The sequence below is a fragment of the Mesitornis unicolor genome, unplaced genomic scaffold (genome assembly GCF_000695765.1).
Source record: "Mesitornis unicolor isolate BGI_N332 unplaced genomic scaffold, ASM69576v1 scaffold35267, whole genome shotgun sequence".
Classification (NCBI taxonomy): domain Eukaryota; kingdom Metazoa; phylum Chordata; class Aves; order Mesitornithiformes; family Mesitornithidae; genus Mesitornis; species Mesitornis unicolor.
The window spans coordinates 63107-79260 of record NW_010197842.1 but is presented as its reverse complement, the minus strand read 5'-3'; the positions used below and the strand labels follow the sequence as shown (position 1 = coordinate 79260).

At 49.1% G+C, this 16154-nt stretch overlaps 1 protein-coding gene across 1 annotated transcript in view; it reads right to left on the bottom strand.

Annotated features, from left to right (window-relative positions):
- Positions 1-2509: 2509 nt before the first annotated feature.
- PACS2 (phosphofurin acidic cluster sorting protein 2) overlaps positions 2510-16154 on the bottom strand; it is a gene marked incomplete at its 5' end in the record, with an annotated part of 49363 nt that continues 35718 nt past the window's right edge. The window contains 6 exons of the mRNA XM_010188929.1: positions 2510-3166; positions 4166-4279; positions 5964-6190; positions 9784-9919; positions 11139-11181; positions 14820-14862. Of these exons, the coding sequence (XP_010187231.1) occupies positions 3048-3166; positions 4166-4279; positions 5964-6190; positions 9784-9919; positions 11139-11181; positions 14820-14862 (682 nt within the window). The remainder of the gene's footprint in view (positions 3167-4165; positions 4280-5963; positions 6191-9783; positions 9920-11138; positions 11182-14819; positions 14863-16154) is intronic.

The following is a 16154-nucleotide window of genomic DNA, read 5'->3' as shown; positions in this document are numbered from 1 at the left end:
GGCCCAGCCTGCCCAGACTCCAGGAGGACAAGACTGAGAAGCTGGGATGTTTCCTTGCACAGGAGAGGCATTCCAGAGCAATGGCCGCTTTCCACGAGGGAGAAAGCCTGCGGAGACACAAGCCCTCAGGCATACAGAGAGTTTCCCAGTGAATTTGCTTGTACAAAGTCAGAACAAAACACAAACCAACATGAAATGCAACGAGCAGAAGTGTTTCTCTCTCATATGTTACACACACACATACACACACACAGTAGAGCAGGGCAACACATTTGATAGGCAGGACTCTGGAAATCCTGTACTAGCTACCATTTGTTTCTTTACAGTAGGTTGAAATACAAAGAGGAGCACAGTGATGGTTCCCCCTCAACCCCCAGTAAACAAAGTTATTGCAGTGGGTCAGTCCACCCCACCTCTGCAGCACTAACATGCTCCGGCACCAAGCTGCCCAGGCTGCGTGCGGCTCCTGACGCTGGAACTCAGCCCTATCACCCTTGTCACACCAGCGTGAGACTCGAGGAAGAAATCACACACTGACTAATTTCCTTTAAAAAGCCTTTTTTTTTTTAATGCAACAGCCTCAATAAAGAAAAAGAAGTGATGTGCTTATATACCATCTCCCACGCTACTGCTGCTAGGCAACGCTATACAGTCCCAGAGCACCAGCTCAGGTCAACCAAAAACGCAGGAACCGATGGACATGACGACATTCAAACCAGAGCCCAGCTTCTGCCACAGCCAAGAGTCAGCAGACGGCAGGCAGACCTGCCCGCAGGGACTTGGGGAAGAAACAGAGCATTGCAACAAGACAATATGTCCTGCCCAGCAGCGTGCCACCAGGCATGGGACCACATCCTCCTCCTCCCCTGCATGGCTTGAAGGGAATACCCAGGCCCTGGCCAAGTAGGTTGCGCTTGTGTATGAAATCAGAGTCAGTGAAGCAGCCCCTGCTGTGAGCTGTGATAGGCACTGGATCCAGCAGGGACCATGCTCTCACCTAATAACCCCTTGCTCCCCATCAGCAGGAGAAGGCCACACAGAGCACACCACCACTACCCTGCTCAAAACAACCCTGACAGTTCCCGAGCAGAGTAGGACCTGCCAAGCAGGGCAAACCAAGCCTTTAAAAACCCAAGGGTAAGGGATCAGACCAAAGGAAAAAAAAAAGAAGTTCAAAATCATCACTGCCCTAAGAAAGTGCCTTCTGGAAACGCCCCCAGAGCCTGGCCTGCCCTCAGGGGTGGGACCCAAAAGGACCCAGCAAAAACTTCAGTCCCTTGTCCTGAAATGTCAGAGATGTCTGCTCTTCCACAGGGCAAGCACACTCTGCTCCCCAAACCCCATCCACCACCTGCTCCAAGTCCCTCCCAGGCATGCCCTGGGAAGCCTGGAGAGAAAAAGGCCACATCTGCAGCACCAGGAGCCACTCAGACCTGGAGCTTGTCACACTGCCTCCTTGCAAGAGCATCCCTTTTTCCTGGCACCCCAGGCATCCCTGACAGCAGTAAGGTGTACAAAGTGAATGCAAGCACAACCAGAGCCAAGCCAACAACGTGAGACACCCAAAAATCTCACTCCATCTCCCAGGTCATCTTGCTGCCCAAGGTGGACAGGGCAAAAGCACATCCTACTGGATAAGGGATGCAATCCACAGAGAAATGCCCATGGGGAGGAATACTCAGAAAGCAGAAGGTAAGGACAACACTCATCTACAGAACAGCCCACGGGGGACTGCCTACCCCCAGCACCCTTCACTTTTGTTACAGTCTCTCCGTCCCTATGAGGAGAGGTACTGCGCGGTTCAAGGGCATGGTGAAAATGCCATCCTGCAGAGGCCCTGAAGCCAGGTGGTCTGCACCCAGCATGGGGAGGTGCATAGAGGAGCTGGCAGCAGGCTCTGGGGAGCACAGTGCAGTCACGGCAGGACAAAGGCAGCAGATAAAGCAGCCCATGCTACCTCATGTGTGCGGTTTGACAGATGGACAGGAAGGCAGCTGGACATGCAGAGCGCCTGGCTAGCTCCCAGTCCAGCCACTACAGTGATGTATCACTTCATAGACAACGGCTCCTCTTCCTGGGTTTGTTTTTTTGGCAACCTAATATTTTTTCCTCTTATTTTTTGTTTTTATTTTATGTTTGTTTTTTTGTTTTGTTTTTTTTTTTTAGAAAGCGTTAAAAAAATCTGCAGCTGTTAAAAAAAATTCCTTTCCCTTTAGAGGCTGGACGAGGTTTTATTGACAGGTAAATAATTGGTGTGAGTATGTAAATAGCAGCGACCCCACTGACGCGGTGTCCCTCAGCAGCACAGCCAGGGACGTTGTGACTGGCTCAGTTTGGTCATTGTCACAGAGCTGGGACTGGACTTCCCTTACACCCAGTGTTTCCCCAGTTCCTGTTTCTGCCCAACCCTCCTCAAGTATCACTTCAGCACAAACACCTGCCCGCTCCTGTGGCGGACTCCACACTTTGAAGGAGATCTCCTCCCCAGACCTCCCTAGCCATGCACGTGGTTTGTTTTTCAAACCAGATGATTGAACTCCCTCCAGACTCGCTGATCTCTTGTCTTTTGGCAGCAGGAAGAAAGACTGGCCATATTTTTTTTCCTAGAAACAGAGGGAAGGGACCAAACGTATCGTAACGCGCATGATCTTCCACAAAATCCGTTTGAGCTGATCCACGGCTCCCCCAGCCCACTCACACCAATGAGGTCTCAGGTTAATAAGCAGTGCAGTTTTTCAGCTATCTGCTCGTAAGTGGTAGGTGTTCTTGGGCAGGTTGCCTGCTCCTGACAACTCCCCCACGACTTCATGTTGTCAGCACATCTATATTTAAGACTGGTTTTTTTTTTGCCTTTGTTTAAAGAGGTTTCCTTCCCTTGCAGTAAACTTAACAGTTAATAGAAAAAAGTAATTCAAAAGTAATCCAAGCACATCTGTAATTAATTCTGCAGGAGAGGGCAGAGCGACGCGAGTCAGAGTTGGCACGCAATTCCTGGCTCCTGGTGTGCAGTCCCTGGGATGGACAGAAGGTCCCTCCGCTGAGCACGGCTAGAAGTTAGATTTGGAGTGTCCAAATATGCAGATGGGAAAGTGCTTGACATGAGAGGACCACTGTGCTGCCAGCTGAAAGAACTTGACGTCGTTCCACTCCACCCCATCGATCAGAACTGCAGGGGAGGGTAAAAAGAGAGGAGAGTTAGAAAATACCGAGTGGAAGTGGCCAGCCTGAAACAGCTTTGCTAGAAACCTCCCTGCAGTCAGCAGAGGGAGACCTGGCCACGTTCTTTGCTCAGGGTATGTGCTGCTCTGCCTTGTCACCCCACTGCTCTAAAAAGCCTGCAAATACAGAGGAGAAAAGCTCGAGAGCAGACCAGGTTTAAGGAGAACAGCTCAGATTGTTGTTTCAGTATCACTCACTGACACTGGAGCTCCTCAGACTGCTGATTTCAGCACCAACTGATCCAATTTCTCAAATTTCCTAAACACGCTCCACCTTCTTTTATGGGCAAATGCACTCTTATAGAGGTAGACACCAGTCTTTCCTCACTGGCACTCTTAACCAGGAGATCCACATCCCCTAAAGAGGTGACACACGTTCTGTGACCACCCCTCACACTCACCAGTCTCACTGGGCTGAGTTAAGTTAATTAAGGAGCTGACCTAAGCAGATCTCTCTGCTGTTAACAGTGGTAGGGATTATCAACTGAATGGGCTACAGGGACATTTTTGATACTGGATGCACAGCTCCACTGACGGCCACTTTAGGTCTGCCTGCAAGATGCGTGTATGGCTCCCACTGTGGCAGGCCTTGTGCCAGAGTCCTGCCTAGGGGAGCAGCCACACTCTCACCGCCCTCCGCTGTCACTCTCCAGATGTACAAAGGAAACACAGAATGACAGAGAGGGGAATGGAGCCCAGCCCAGCCCAACCCTTGTCCTCATCCAGGATTCAGAGGAATTTCTAGGTAAGGACGGCTCTTCCCACATCCCAGACCTACTGAAGCATTCCCCCATGCAGGACACATCCAAGCCCATTCCCCAGGAACACCCCTGTTACATTGGCTCCAGGGCACGGGGCAGGACACCAGGTCAGCCCCTTGCCTGGAGAACAACACTAGCAGTTGAGCCTTGCCCCACAGCCCAGTGGGATTCAAGTGCTGCACTTACCCCGCAGCATGTTCTGCTGATGCTTCGCTGTGCAAATCAACCGGCTGATTCCTTCAATACACTGGCTCTTTGACTCAACCTCCTTGTCTTTTGTTTTCTTGGGCAAAAACATCACTGGAAGAAAATCAAACCAGCACACAGTGAATCTCTGCCACTCACAGGAGCTGCACCAAGACTCGTTTGGGTTTTTGCATCTAAACATTCACATCTGAAAATTCAAACTCTGATTTTTAAACTCCTAAAATCATCTGGGCTAACAGGATTGGCCGGGCAGCCACACCACCTAGGGGGAGTCCCACATACTGCACACAGCTGCCAGGCAGCACCGTGCTCCAGCCTCCAATGTAGCTGCAGGCAGGTTTGCTGCACTAACAGACACCTGGAGAGCAGGAGGGACTACAAACTACAGGCAGCTGGTGCAGAGGGAAGGCATTAGGAGAGCTAAAAAGGGTCCAGTTCTCTGAGAATTGTCCAAATGCATGAAAGCAAAGATGTACAAACTGGGTCCTCAAAAGCTGGTGGTGTTGAACACCACTGCTCCATGCAGGGCCAGCCCCAGTGAAGAGTATTTTGAGTGTCTCAGGATTGCTTGTCACATAGGCATACCACTTAAAAAGGGTGAGGCCAGGGGTGGGAGCAGTGCTATGCTGGCCCAGTAGTGACCTGGCTGCAGCATTATGCATCCGTGTCCTGTAGCCACAGGCCCAGAAGGCTCTGCTGGCCACATCTCAGAGCCCCCAAAACCCCTGCTTTCACCAGGATTGACTCTCAGGCCCATGGGCAGGAAGATGTGACAGCCACTGGCAGTTGAATATAAGTGCAGAACTGCGTTGCTGCTTCCTTAAACACTTGTCTGCACAGCTATTCTCAATTTCTAATATGTTTTGCATTACCAAGGCCAGGAGCAAATACAGAATTATTGACAACATTTCAAATGCCTTTTCTGTTTGTTCATTTGGAGAAAATATACTCAAAGCCATGAGTTTAAGAACAGAAGATTAAACAAACAAAAAGTTAACATCAGGCATTGCACTGAGAGCATCTCGAGCTTTTCTCTTCTACCTCCTTTTGTCCCACAAAGCACTCTGTGCAAGGACATAAGAGCTCCTGTAGAAGAGCTCCATTGCTGCAGTTCTGCTCTGAGTCACGACACCTCTTGTACATACAAGCACACCTAGCAATGGCTTGGCAGGTCTGGCTGGTGCATTTGGCCAGTCATGACAGTGGTATTTTAACAGGAGGACACCGTGTCAAATCCAGGAAAACATCTCAGCTGGGGCTGCTGCCATATGCTGTAACATGATGGGATACACAGACATCCTGCCTCTGTCTGCACCTCTGTCACACACCAGCGGAGAGACCAGAGCATGGAGCTGGGGCAGACCCTGCAGCCTGTACAATTCTGGTGGTCAGGGCAGAAGCTGCCATTCACCAACACCCCAATCCAGCGGCAGCAGACTCACAAGGTACACAGGGAAGCTGTCCAGAGCAGTGTACCTCCTCGCTTTCTCCACAGCCACCCACAAATACCCTTACTCTCTCCTAGCCTTTGTTCTTTTGGGCTACGCATCTCAGTCATTCAGCTGTAAGGGTAAACACATTCCCTTTTTACAGCACAAAGAGGAACCTCCCTTTCAAACCTATACAGTCGTTTCTCATCTACAGATGGACTAGGATTTTGGGGATAAAAATATGAATAAGGTGCCACAATGCAGGACTAAGTCAGCTCCGGAGTGGCAGAACAGGGAGAAAAGCATGCATTCTTGGTCTTTGGCACCAGTAAATGTGTCCATCTTACCTTTCTTGTTCTTCTCTTTTGTCACGACAGTCATGGACATCGTTGGAGTGGTGGCAATCTCACCGCTGGCAGGTAACCTGCTGACCTGGAGAGACCGGAAAGTGCATTTCAGTGTGTTTTTGGTAGTGGAAGGGTCCTTCTTCTCCGGATCTCTCTTTCTGTCCATGGGTGGAGCTGCAATCCAGTAATCCACCTGCAGGCCCATCAACTCAGCACCGAGGCCCTGGCTGGAAAACAAGAAAATAAGGTAATTTCTGTGCAGCACTCAGCAGAGTTCCTCCCATCTGTTTTTTTTCGGAGTGGCTGCCAGTCCTGAACAGATGGTCAGAGGACAAGCGCCTGGCTCTTCAGGAAATGTTTCATAGTGAGACCTGAGAATCTCAAAAGCACAAGAAGTCATCTCTCCGTGATGCAGCCTGGGTTACATTACATGGTGGCATCGGCCTGGCAGCACAGAACTGCAATGAGCTGAGACAAGCTGACCTGTTGCACAGCCATAGGGATGAGCAGTGGGAAAGGGAGCAGATGAACTGTTTCCTAACGTGATGCTGGGTTCAGTGACACAGTCAGCAAAGGCGACCTCTGAGGTGGCCCAGAGCACTTCCAGTCATTGAGTGGGGAAGAGAGGCTGTAAGCAGCACCTTCCTTGCTGCTGCCTCCTGGAGCGCTGATGAGTGAGTGACTCCAACCAGGCACAGCATTGTTGAAATAATCTCTGAAATGAGGTGAACAAAGAGCTCGTGGATCCCTGAACATTAGGTACTCAGTCCCTAGCCTCCCTGACTTGCTTCCATCTCCTGTGTTCATGAGCTCTTTCTGTCACCAGTTGCTTCCCGTCCTGTCCAGATGCCCCACCAGGTCACACAGGACCTCTGCTCTCCCCAGTCCCCATGATAGAGTTCATAGATTCACAGAATGTTAGGAGTTGGAAGGGACCTTGAAAGCTCATCCAGTCCAACCCCCCTGCCAGAGCAGGATCACCAGACCAGGTCACACAGGAACCAGGTTGGTTTTGAATGTGTCCAGAGAAGGAGACTCCACAACCTCTCTGGGCAGCCTGGGCCAGTGCTCTGGCACCCTCACAGTAAAAAAGTTTTTCCTCATGTGCAGATTGAACCTCCTATGCTCCAGCTTGCTCCCATTGCCCCTTGTCCTGTCATTGGACATCACTGAGAAGAGCCTGGCTTCTTCCTCCTGACACTCGCCCTTTACATATTTATAAACACTAATGAGGTCATTAACATTAATGAGAGTTGGCACAGGGTGACCTTTCTGCTGTGGGCTGGGGAATTCCAGTGCCAGTCCTGTGATGTTTGCTAAACAACGGCAGATTTCAGGGCACAAGCTGCTGTTGAAACCTCCCTGCGCATCGCATTGTGTGGTAACAGACACGTGTCACCAAAACACGCTGCCAGCCTTTCTCGAGCCAGAAAAGGGAAGATGAGCAGCCTGGGAAATTCCACCCCTTGCCTGCCCCTGCCTCTCACTAGCTAACTCTGAGTGGAACAGGGGTTTGTCATTCAGCAGACCTATGGTAGACAGCCTATACTTCTTCCTGCACAATGACAGAGTGTTAAATAATATGCAAGTGCTAGACATTAACTTAATTTATCTACCAGTCTGTGTCCCCGCTTTGAGAAATGGCAATTGTTAAAGAAGATGAATCTGTGATCCTGAATGAAATATGCACCCTGTCTAATAAGAAACTTTCAAGGTAAAACAAGGACGGCTCATTGCTAACGTCCTCTCAGCACATCATTTCCTTTGCCGTTTATTCCGCTGAAAAGCAGGACTTCAAAGTGGAGTTCGTCTTTGATCAACAAAACCAGGTTTTGGGTTCTCAACGCTATTTCAGATGTGAGATTCCTTATGGATAATGTTTTAGAGATGCAACTTTAGATTTTAAGGCTCCTTTGCATCACATTTCTTGTATCAGTTGTAAAGACAAAGCATCCTAATATTCACTATGCCCAGGCAGGAATTTCACGTGGCTTAATCTTCCAGTCTGGGTCACCCTACACCTCCAATGCTGTCACAAACAGATCAGCGGAGATGCAACAATGTCGAACCTAAACCTCCTCATTTCTTGATGATTTTCCACACAGCACAAAACCAGAAAGTACCGGATTCCTAGAGCCACTGTGTCAACTTCAGATATATTAAATCCATGGCTCACAACTTTAATAGCCTGCACTCTTGCATGTACAGGTTCCCAAACCACTTCCACCCTTGGAAAGCCCACACAGAGCTCAGACATGACAAGTCAGCTCTGCTGGCCAGAGCCTCAGCTCTCTGCACTGCCAGCCAGCTGCCTTGGGTGAGCAGGACTCTCCTGCCACCAAACCACAGGGGCCAACAGGAGAGTCTTGGGGAACTGGGCCTCCTGACACAGGCTAATGGCCACTAACACCTTCCAGTTGCTGAGCATCTGCTAAACTGGGACTTTCACATTTCCATTTCCTCTTGTTAAAAGGGAACTCTCAAGCCAGTTCAAGAAGTCAGAGGTTAAAGGTCCCTGAAGGGCTCTCTGGGGTGGTCAGGAAAGGTCTCCATTCTGCCTCCAACAGCGACAGTAGGAGATGCTGCTTAGGGAGTGCACGTGAATCTTGTCGTTAAATGCAGAGCATTCCCCTGGACTTCCACAGCCTGACAATCACAGGCTCAGGGATGTTAGAGAGGACATCCCTGAATCATCCTTTAGTATCCATTAGTGGATCTGCCGTCCATGAATTTGCCTAACCCCTCTTTCATCTGCTGATCCTGTTGCCACGGAAATAGCAGAGGAAGACGTGGTCTCAATACACCTTTCCTGCTGTGTGTGGACATCTCTTCCTATCTCTCTTTTAATTGACCTTTTGCCAGTGTCATTGCATGCCACCAGGTCTCGTACCACAGGTTTGGTGAGTGACAGTTCGACATTCAATAAACCCATCATCACTGTGATTTTGCAAAACTTGAGTGGCTTACATCTTTCTCCTCCTCTCTCAAACCACAGAGTCTGAGCACTTCTACTCTGCCCTCACAAGACTACTGCTCTATCCTCTTGATCTTGTTAACACTCCTGAACCTTTAACTTCACCACAGGCTTCTGGGTACCAGAACTGCACACAAAGTGTTAGACAGCTACACCACTGTTTCGTGCAGTAACAAAGTAAGAGTCCTGGTCAGGGCAATTCTTTACCGGCAGTTTTCTAGGGGTCTCCTCTCTTCACCCCTAAAAACTTCAGTTAAGGCAGACCTTCATGGTGCCTACAGGTGTGGCCTCCTTGCTATCCTGATATGTTTTCAGGCACACACATCAACGAGAATTGCAATTCCCTTATGCCATCGTACAACTGCTAGCTTTCCCCTCAGAGAAAAAGTTCCCTCCAGAGTCACTTCAACCTTACACTCGCTTGGTTCTTAAAAACATAAGAATCATGAGGGATTAGGCTAGCACCCACATGTATTAGGGTCCCAAGAGAATACACTCTCAAAGGGAAAATACCATCAGTTGGACAACATGAACCTTCCCAAACAGGCTGCCACAATTGCTCACTGGAATCAGGGTTTCTGTCAGACTACCAGAAACAAGGTTGTCCCTTCAAGTACAAGTGTGTCTGCCCTTGAGAAGTGCAGCCTTCCCATCAGATGCAAGATCCCCTCTGCTCTCCCCAACCCTTTGTTGGTCAGTCACTCCAGAGGCAAAAGAGGTGAAGGGGAAAGGTGAAAACTTCAACTTTTTCTTTTGAAGAGTTGTCCTCTTGAAGAGTTTTCCTCTCTCACATATATGTCAGATAAGACAGCCAAGAGAGCTGTAAGAAGTCAAAACATGCTTTACCTTGAGGACGAGAAGCTGCCTGTGACAGATGGTGAGGAAGGTGGTGTGGGAGAGGCTTCTTTCACAGCAGGAGACACGGAAGGTGGGGTAGAAGAAAGGACACTGGAGCTTGAGGGAGCTGCGTCATCAGAGTCACCTTGCAGAAAAGAAATCAAACTGTTTGTCTAGGTTCGTCTCACGGCCCAGCACACGGACGCTGGGTTGGTTCAGTCTCTTTGCTCACTCTCCTGCTGCACAGGCTTTGTTCAGACTCAATCCAGAGGTCAGCTACCCATTGGTTAAACCACGGGACTTCCTGTGTCTGGCTAAGAGGCAGACACATTCACTCTCTTTTGGGCTCCCTACTTGCCATCTGCTCTCCTTGGGTTTGCTCCCAGCTGATTTTGAGCCTCCTGCACAGTCAGAACCCAGCCCATTGAACCCCACTGGGGAATCTCCTCCCACAGCCCCTGCAGGGCAGCACCACTCAGACTCCTGGAAAACCCAGTACCTCTGGGACGATCAACACCAATCTCCCCATTCCCTTAGCTTCCACTCTCCACAACCAAGGCATCATTCCCTTCATATTGGTGTTTTAGGATGGTGGGAGCACTGTGGCAGCAAAAAGTGAACCACACAAGGGCTGCCTCCACACACAAACCTATGTGTAACCCAGGTCACAGGCGTCTGGGTTTAATAGTGAAGCAATATAAGAAATAATCCCAATAGATGAGGAAAAAAAATATTCCTTACTAGCAGTGTGTATGACGGAGGAGAAAACAAGTTCACATTGATAAAACAGCACTACCCCACATCCATGTGTGTAAGCAGGCAGTACCATGTAAACCAGCTTTGCACTCTCCCATTAAAATAAAAACAACCAGATCTAAATTAATTGTCAGATTGGCAAACTGGTTGCCTATCATGGAGTTCCCAGTGTTAGGCACACATTTGAGATTGAATTTTTTAGGCAATTGAGCCCAGTGTAGGGAGACAGGCATGAACTTCCGAAGAACTCCCTCCCCAGTTTGGAGCGGGAACCTCAAATAACCACAGTGGTGAATTCACCCCGCTGAGAACACATTAAAAAATGGGTGTTTGCACATATATGAGTGGAGCTTCTCTTGATGAGGGTGTGGGAACTTCAGCTGGCCTGAAGCTTTTTGTAAAGTGACAAGAAAAAGGGCCTATTAAAAGAGAGAGGCCTCTCTGAGGACAGACATCTGGGAGTCAAGGCAGCAGAACTGGGAGCTAGTAAAATCCAATTCCACCTTACAAAACTCCAAGACATCAGCAATAGACAAGATGACTCAGCCTGTGAAGCCAGGCTCCCACCACCCGTATGACACAGAAAGCACACACCAGACGCTTGTTACCTGATGTTGCAGAAGATTGTTCCACTATTCCAACCTTCACCACCTAAAGGGGGTAAAACAGAAGAGCTTCATGAAACAAGAGTCCTCTGAACTTCAGGAATCCCCAACCCCCAAACTAAGCTCAACCCTACAGCCCCCTTGGCACTGTCCCTGCAGTCAGAGTAGTGTTTAAGTATGTTAAAAAGTGGAGCCAGAGAGGTACCAGCAGTGTCCAGCCAAGCAGTACCAGCTCACAATCCTTCCCTGACTCATACAGAAGGCAGCAAAGACCCTATGGAACTGTTGCAGACCTGAACAGCTCAAAATAGTCCATCATGAGCCCCAAGCTATGGCAACTATAGTGCCTGTCTGTGACACCTGTGGGAATAGGGCAGGAAGGAGAAAGGAACATAAATATTGCTTTGATACACCTGCTAATTACAGACATGTTGCTTCTACTGCACAAGTGCAGCCACTTCTAGGGTGCAGGACAGTTGGGGTTTGTCAGGAAACCACAAAAGAAACAAAGTATAGTTTCTGATCACAGTTTTCTGGTGTCCAAACAAGGGAAGTGTCTGGCAAAGAAGGCTCCTAGCAAAGCCTCGTGGCACAGACACAAATAAACAACCACATGGACAGGTCAGAATGATCCCAATCACACTATAATAACGATACAAACGTGTTATGATATGGCCAACCACCAGCTGGTACATTTAGGTTAATGATAAATGCCACTGGAAGTTATTTGTGGAACAGAACATGCCACAGACACAAGCTCCCAAGATCACACTATGCCTAAAATGATCCTTGGTGATACAAAAGTAGGGACTTTCTGTAGCAATAATCTGCTATGGTGCACAGGGACCATTACTCTTAACACCACAGAGGAGAGATCCTTCTCGAGGTCCTTAAGAAACCTGTATCCAGGGCTAATGTCTACCATACATAAATGCTGACAAATGAGAAAAAGCTGTAAAGGGATCTCAAGTCAATAAAACCTACTTTAGAAAGAGAAATGATGCTACACAGTCTATTTAGTTTGAAAACAGAAGATGGTTAAGTTCAGAGATGACCACGTCTAGACTACAACTCCAGGGAGTAAATTTTTGTGCTCCAGGATCAAGAAAAACAACTTAATCATTAGAAGCAAAAAACTTTGCACTGGGTGGGTATATGCTAGATCTCAGAGAGCTGTGAGGCTTGGAAAAGCCCTTGTGAACTCAGCAGCCTATGCAGAGGCTCCCTTAGGGGGCACTGGCTTGGGAGCAGGCAGCTGCAGCTCACTTTGGTCAGTCTCCATCCAAAGGGCAACAAATCAGGCTCTGGACTCCAGCAGTCATTTGTGCATTTTGTGTTACATGCCAAGAGGGTGTTGCACAGACTGTAACTGGCTGTGAGCAAGAGGAGGTGAGGCAGAAGAGTTAGGGGAAGAACAAGCAACATAGAAATCTGTCTACAGCCACCTTGATCTGCAAGCCAGAGAGGAAATCCCTTTTGGCCTTTTCCCCCTTGCAGGCTGACTGAAGATGCTCAGACCCATGGGAGGAAGACAAGGTTAAACACTTTCCCTTCCCTCTACTCAAGGAGGTGCCTGAGACTGCTGCAGTCCCAACAGTGCCTCCATTCAGGAGCTGCTGCAGCAGTCAGCCGCCTTTCCCTTCAGGAAGGGTGCATCCTGTTAACTCTCCATGCAAGTGGATGTCAGTGCAACGCAGGCACATGATCACACAGCCTCACCACCTGACCCTGGCTTTGCATCCAACTGGCCCCTTGCGAGGCTCCACTCCCATCACTTCAGAGCCCGGCTGAGCAGCATGGCCCTGCCCTGCTTGCTTCTGACTCAAAGACTGCACAGCCCAGCAGCAGGATATCAGTTTTTGCACCCTAAAAGCCAAGAGCCCAGCCCATGTCAGGAATCGCTCCCTCACTTCCTTGGCCAACAGCTCCAAGCAGGCTGCAGCTGAGAGAGCTTCAGTGTTCGTGTTCAGTTTCAGACTGAGACACTTGCAATCAGCCTCTCGGAGTCCCTTCAGGTGTTCCTCATGGGGTGTTGCTGTGTCAGGAACACTTCAGAAGCAAGAATGAGCAGCGTTGATCTGACCCTCGCCACCAGCTGACACAGTCTGATTTCAAGGCAAGTTTTTTTGCAGGTTGGCAGTGTTATGCACACAGAGCTGTTCACTCTTCCCACCTTCAGACAATCAAATCCAGACTGGAAAAGCATTACTAATGTCAGGACAACGATAATTTCAGAGCAACTGGACAAACACTGAGCCCCATTTGTTTGCACATAGCACTGAACTAAATCAGCCCCAAAGAAAAGCTTTGCAGAGCCTAGCGGCTATAGTGAGATGAATCCAGGCGCTTCCAAGCCCTTCTGGGCTTTTCCTGTTATTGGGAAAGGCAAAACAGTTGTTTCATAACAATGGTTCTTCACCAGCCATTGCAGTTCATGGGGGAGACAAGATCACAGCAAAGCTCATCAGCAGGGAACAAATTGGGAAGATTCATCTCTCCACTTTAGTGGAAGATCTTTTTCCTTCAACAAAGAAAAGTAGATTGTCATCACTGGAGCACTGCAGAGACACACTCTCACTCTGAAGAGACACCAGAGTGAAAGCAGGGCCAGCCTGAAGGCAAGAGAGACTAAGCTCTTTAAATGCCTTGGGATTTCAGATTAGCTCTGATGCACTGATGGGGATACAAACGGAAATGCACACAAGTCAGCTTAACACAGAGAAGGCAGAACAAGACAGAGAATATGCAAGAAAGAGAAGCTACAAGAGAGCAGAAAAAACTGTGAAGAGGACATCCATTAGCTGAAGAGCAGTGAGGGGATAGCCTTTTGGCTGCAGATCAATTACTTTATACCTAGAACTTGATTAATTGAACAGCATGATCAAATAAGGCGAGGTAAACGAGAAAAGGCAATGTACACAGTGCACAAAACACACTGACAGAAGCAAAACCAGACCCCTGCCTAGATACTCTGCATTTGGCCACCCAAGCTGGGAACATTTCAAGATAAGGATGGGAGGAAAAGCCAGGGACTGCTATCCCAAATACATATTCACACAATAAAGTGTATTAAATAGCTACTGCCCCACACTCAAACTTAATAGTGGTGTAAACAATCTCCATGGTGGGATGTAGTCTCTGCTTCCCAGGAGTGGGTGGGATATTAAGAGGACTGGAGACCTTTCACAAGCAGCACACAGAGGACTGACACTGGAATAGCAAGTTTGGCAAAATCAATCCCCCAGGGCCATGCTGGGCACAGCAACCCTGAGGTCACGTTTCCAGGAACACACCAGCTTCCTCTGCACATGGCCCAGCAGCAATTCTCCACCAACCAGGTGCTTTGGTCTGCAGCAAAGACAGGCTGTGGGTCAGAGCACTTCAGCATCACGCTTTCCTCTCTGTATTGAATGTACAAGGCAACAGCAGGGCTATGGCAGGCATGCAGCACAGAGCTGGTCAGAGCCAGCTGCCTGGAAAGTAAGAGACACCCTGTAATTTGTTGGGGGATCTTAGAGGCCTCGTGACATACCAGGCAGTTGCATCCAACATTAGATGCTCATGCTGACACTGCTTTAGAGCACCCAGTGCTCCTGCTGTACTCCAGAAACCACTTAAGTTTGGGTTTACACTTGTGGACACACTCTAGCTGGCTTGAGACAGCATAACCAAGAAAACACTCACCCCGACAAAGGGAATGAACTTCTGCGAAGATTCTTCGTCAGGGCTAAAGGCAAAGAGAAAAGAGTTGTTAACAGCTTACTCCCACACTGGTCACAATACTCACTTCGTATGTTGCATTCAAGCATGCAGCAGGGACGGACAGTATGCAAGCACCAGTCCAATGTCTCCTCTCAAGGCCCCCTGCCAGCACGCTAAGAATCCGCATGGGTGGGGAAGAGCACGCAGCTTACGGCACATCTCTTGGGGGAAAAGGTCTCTTCCTCCCTCCCTCACGCTTGACAGAGAAACATGCTTTAATGGCATGGCAGTCATTACAGACACACGACCTCCTACTGCAAGGAAATGGATCTGTGCCACAACACCACGGAGAACTGTGCATTACTTACTAGTACCTGAAGCGCTCTGCACGCACGGCCTTCACGCGTCCCACCTTTGGAGTCACGTGCCATGCCTTGCATATCCCAGCATCGCTAAAGCAGTTAGCCTGCCACGGGGTTACAAGCCGTGTCACGTGGTTATTTGTATAGCACTAGCAAATACATGTACACACACACACACACACACACAGATATGCGTTCCCTGCCACTGGGAGCTGGCAGTCCCTCACACAGGCACACTAGAGAGGTCAGGCAGCAGAGTACACCGGGCAGATCAAAGACACCAACTCGAGAACAGCAAACAGCTAAACCAAACCGAACAAAACACACGCCATGTCCCAGAAACAGCTGAAGACAACACTATGCACGTTTTGAAAGCACGAAAGCATCAGCCTCTCCTGCTGTGGCTCTGCCCAAGATTCAGAAGCCAGAGGGTGAAGAAAGACCAGCAGCAAAGGCCACAGTCAAACCTAGCAAGAATTAGGGAGAGACTCAAAGATGACGAGGGGGAAGACCTGAGGAAGGCAGGCTGGGAGGGCCATGGAGCCACTGCTCCCTTCAAGGGCAACACAGATGAAGATGGACCCCACAAGGCGAGGAGGGGACTGCAGGAGCAGGTCCACGTGTTCGGAGGAATTACAGTTTAGCAGTGGACGTGACTGCACAGGCAAGACACAAAGTTTCTCAGTGGCCAAGCACAGGAAATGGGTAGGAAGCAGACAAACACTGACATTTCTCATGTTTCTCTTTTTGTGCATCCCTCAGTGCTTGGAGCACTGCAATGTTCAGAGAAAAACCACCCAGCATTGCCTTCATCCTGAATACTGCTGGGTGCAGCACTAATATTTCAGGAAAGCAGGGATTTCTGTGCTGTTTCCAACACAAATCAGAAATGTACCAGGCGCACAAAGGTTGCCAACCACCATGATTAGCATGGGCTGGACAGTTTCCTCTAAGC